Source organism: Sinocyclocheilus rhinocerous, unplaced genomic scaffold (assembly GCF_001515625.1).
Source record: "Sinocyclocheilus rhinocerous isolate Xijiao unplaced genomic scaffold, SAMN03320098_v1.1 scaffold148, whole genome shotgun sequence".
In the NCBI taxonomy this organism is placed as follows: domain Eukaryota; kingdom Metazoa; phylum Chordata; class Actinopteri; order Cypriniformes; family Cyprinidae; genus Sinocyclocheilus; species Sinocyclocheilus rhinocerous.
The window spans coordinates 1,799,525-1,803,697 of NW_015653472.1; the positions used below are offsets into that span (position 1 = coordinate 1,799,525).

Genomic DNA, 4,173 nt, shown 5'->3' on the forward strand with positions numbered 1-4,173 from the left:
GGTGTCCGCGGGTCCTTAAAAAGTCTTAAATAACGTTTTCCTAATAAAAGGCCTTAAAACATCTTAAAATGTCTTAAAATCAGATTCGATGGGTCTTAAATATTTTTGGTCACATTACCGCTAAAATATCTTCAGTCTGATGGACCTGTTTACAATCATTGGACAGACTGAAGATTTTTTTTTTCTCCCCCGCTGCAAGTTACTGCATCATCAGAGAGAATCGCAGTAGCAGAATACAGGTCGAACTACCTTCTTGATGTTCTCAATAATAATAATAATAATGATAAATTATAATATAGGTCGAGCTACAGCTGATCAGCCTTCTAGCTAGTTTAAAATGTTTTAGTTTTTTTTACTTGCCCGACTGGACAAATAGCCTGATTAAAACATAAGTGACAAAAAAAAATAAAAATAACCAGCGAAGCATTGAAACGCGAGAATGATTCTTCTAATTTTATTAGCCTACATTCAATGTAAACAGCGATTGATAATGAATGGTGTATTTCTGGTATCAAGGTCGCGCTGTTGAGGCTCACTCTGTTTGTCTCTTTGTGAGAGACTTCAGAACAAATGAGCGTAACAGCACACATAAAGAAACTCAGAAGAAACACACTGAGGTGAAAATTCAAAATGTTTAGTTTATTCATAACATGATATAGTTAAGTAACATACCATGACAAGTGAACTATTTTGCTGAATATTCTCACGACGCAAAAAGCATTCAAAACAAAAAAGTCTAGTGTGCTCTTCCACGGCATGATTCAGTCTATTAAAATACATTCAGAATGATCACAAATTCAACACATGGGAGCAGAAAATGTATAGGCCTATATTTATACCACTTCATATAGTTAATCAATTTCACATGAAGAGTCTGTTTTTTCCCCAAAAATTACCATGATTACAAATGTTGATTTAAAAAAAAAAATTTTTTTTACAACAGTTTAATAAACTAGAAGTTCATTGAGAGACTTACGTTTTAGACACCATATTGCCTGTTTTTGCACCATTTCGACAACAAAAAAAAAAACATTCAAAAAAGTTCAAACATCAATTCAATATCTACTATTTCCTGAATATTATGAAATTCAAGATGGCCGCCTCTGATGACGTCATAATATGCAAATTAGACGAGTATATTTACACCCCACATAAACTTTCGGTCATGCCCAACATTTTTCTAATTTACAGTAGATCTCTATCTTTAAGCCCTTTCAAGCCACAAGCTTTTGAAATCTTGATGTCAAAATCCAGCATTTTTTCCAAAAATCCCTGGCGCCTAAAGGGTTAAAAACTTAAAAAGTCTTAAATTTAACTTGTTCATGTCTGTAGAAACCCTGCATAATCAGCATTGATAATAATAAGAAATGTTTCTTGAGCACCAAATCGGCATATTGTAATGCTTTAGGAAAGATCATATGACACCAAAAACTGAAGTAATGGCTGCTGAAAAGTTAGCTTTGCCAATTTAAAATATATTTAACAGAAAACTGTTATTTTAAATTGTAATAATATTTCAAAATATGACTACTTTTTGCATTTAATATACAGACGTCATTAAAAATTATTTATAATATATTATATAATGAAAAATTTGACAATTTCTGTGACTTTTTTTTTGTTAAATGAAGACTGTTAAAATGCTCTTATTTGAACCCGATACTCATTAATGATACCTTGTGCTTTTCTTCTATAGGATACACCTGAAAATCCCCCCTCACTCACTGAAGGCGTCAGTGAATCAGTCATCTCTGAGCCAGCCACAAGACACTCTAGGTAGGAAATGGAGATAAGGAATTAACCTACACGGATATATTAACAAAACAAGCACCTTCTGATACTCCCGTGAACTCGAGGGAACTTGGAAGATAAGAGCTGCAGAAGAGAGAGAGTAATTCTTGTTGCTGACAGCTGGCAACACTGGAAGGACGGCTGAGGAACTTCATAAGAGGGTGAGAGGGTGATCACAGAGCGAGAGAGACGGGGACTGACACAGAGCCAGAGTGCAGGAGGGGGCGGCGGAGGAGTGGGCAAGGTCAATCGCCATGGCGACGGACCCGGGAGAGCCCACTGCCACAGAGGAATCCTCTGGAGAGAAATCTGATGGAGAGAGGGAGGAGGAGAGTGACCAGGGGAACAGGGCTGTCCATGAGAGAGAGAGGATGCACAGCGCTCCATCTGACTTCCCCTCCTCCCAGACCCAGGAAAGGAGAGCTTGGGGCACAGGAGGAGGAGGAGGTGGTGGAGTGGAGGATGGTAAAGAAACAGAGGTGCCGGCCAGACCTCTGACATTCTTCATGCCCTCCTCCCCAGCAGCCCACGAACCGTGTCGGAAACGGGAGAACAAACGGTTTTTCCGGAAGAGCGTGGAGATATGCGAAGAGGACGATGAGGTGGAAGAAACCCTCAGCACCCCTCACAGTGCCCCTCACCTCAAGTTTTGTGCCTCCGACTCTGTTTTCACCAGCGGAGCCCAGCAGTTACCTGCCAGTGCCTCGGCTGCCTTGAGTGAGGATGGCACTCATGGCACGCAGGATCCTGATAAGACCGGCCTTACGGCGCCCGCTCTGAAGGGGAAGGAGAGAGATCGAGAACAGGAAGAAGAGGCTGAGATGAAGGCCGTCGCCACTTCACCCAGTGGCCGCTTTTTAAAATTTGACATCGAGCTTGGCAGGGGAGCATTCAAAACTGTTTACAAAGGCCTGGACACAGAAACCTGGGTGGAAGTTGCCTGGTGTGAACTGCAGGTGAGACTTCTTTACCCACAAATGAGTTACGATTACCGTATTAATACAACTAATGCATTTGAGTAGCAAAGGTTTTGACATTTCATTGCTATAAGGTGGGCCAATAGTGGAGATTAGTGTTGGTTGCCTTTCCTGCACAGGAATTTGAGTTGTATCATGTTTTTCAGTCTAAGTGCTTTAGCTCTGCAGGTTTGAATTAGGATGCTGTTACTCAGGAGTTTTCCGAGCTTGTTGGTGAAATCGTAGCCTCTTGTGTTTCTCTTCAGGCTGTTACAGTTGAGTGCAGTGAGAACAGTAGAAAAAAAGAGTTTCAAAGTCAGAGCTCAATAGCTTTATAGATTACACAGAGACTATCCGTGGGAGAGGAGGGTCAAGCCTACTCACGGCACAATGAACTGGACAAACAACAAGACTCAAAGAGGCTCTCTTGTTGTGAAATGGAATCTTTTTGCCTTTGCCACTATGCTGAAGCTATTGTTTCCCACTGCAGATTGTATTTTCCAGGAAAAGTTGTCACTGAATAATTGGTTTTGCGACAGTGACCCGACTGATTCATAATGATGGTGTTAACATATGTAGATGTCGGCTGAGGGACTGCATTGACCACATATCACAACAGACTGTATAACATACAATAGCTTAGCCAGCATGCCATCAGAAATATTTTGGTGCCACGTGTCCTTTTAAATCCTCTCATGAAGCAAAGTCTTTCAGCTCATGCAAAGCAGCCAGCTGAGAGGAAAGCCTGTTGCATTTCACTGCTAAAATGGCAATCGGTACAATAATTAACCAGTAAGGTCCATTTAAGGAGATTAATACCAGCTATGTAAGAGGCTTAGCAAATCAGATTATTGATTAAAAGGTTGAAGTGGCATGTAAATCATGAGTCTGATCAAGAGAGATTATTCAGAGAATTATCATTTATATGCTTCCACCTTATTCAAATTTCTCAGTGGATGTAGGCTATTATTACTAATTCACCCTCAAGAATAATCATTTATATGGTTCTACCTTATTCAAATTTCTCAGTGGATGTAGGCTATATTACTAATTCATCTTCAAAACCTCTGTGTGCGCCAAAGGAAGTACTTTTCTACATATTTTCATTACAAAAGAGTAGTGCTGGGCGGTATACCGGTTCATACCGAATACCGGAGTTTATTTTTGTTATGATATGAATTTTTAAAATACCGCAATACCGGCGGTGTATGTCGCTTAAACAATGTTCGGAACGCGACACTGTTTGATAGGGGTCCCTTTTCACTGTTGCACTGTGGTGAGTAGGGCTGCATGATAAATCGCATGCGATATTTAACGCGCATCTTGTCAGTAAAGCCGGTTCTTTAATCAACGGTAAATTGGCTTTACTGACAAGATGCGCGTTAAATATCGCATGCGATTTATCATGCAGCCCTACTCACCACAG

At 40.4% G+C, this 4,173-nt stretch overlaps 1 protein-coding gene across 3 annotated transcripts in view; it reads left to right on the plus strand.

Moving 5' to 3' along the window:
* The window catches only part of LOC107716153 (serine/threonine-protein kinase WNK3-like), a 63,983-nt gene that overhangs the window by 11,721 nt on the left and 48,089 nt on the right, over positions 1-4,173 (plus strand). For all 3 annotated transcript variants that reach the window (XM_016522504.1, XM_016522506.1, XM_016522505.1), the window contains exon 2: positions 1,697-2,747. In XM_016522504.1, coding sequence (XP_016377990.1) covers positions 2,046-2,747 — 702 coding nt within the window. In that variant the 5' untranslated portion in view covers positions 1,697-2,045. The remainder of the gene's footprint in view (positions 1-1,696; positions 2,748-4,173) is intronic.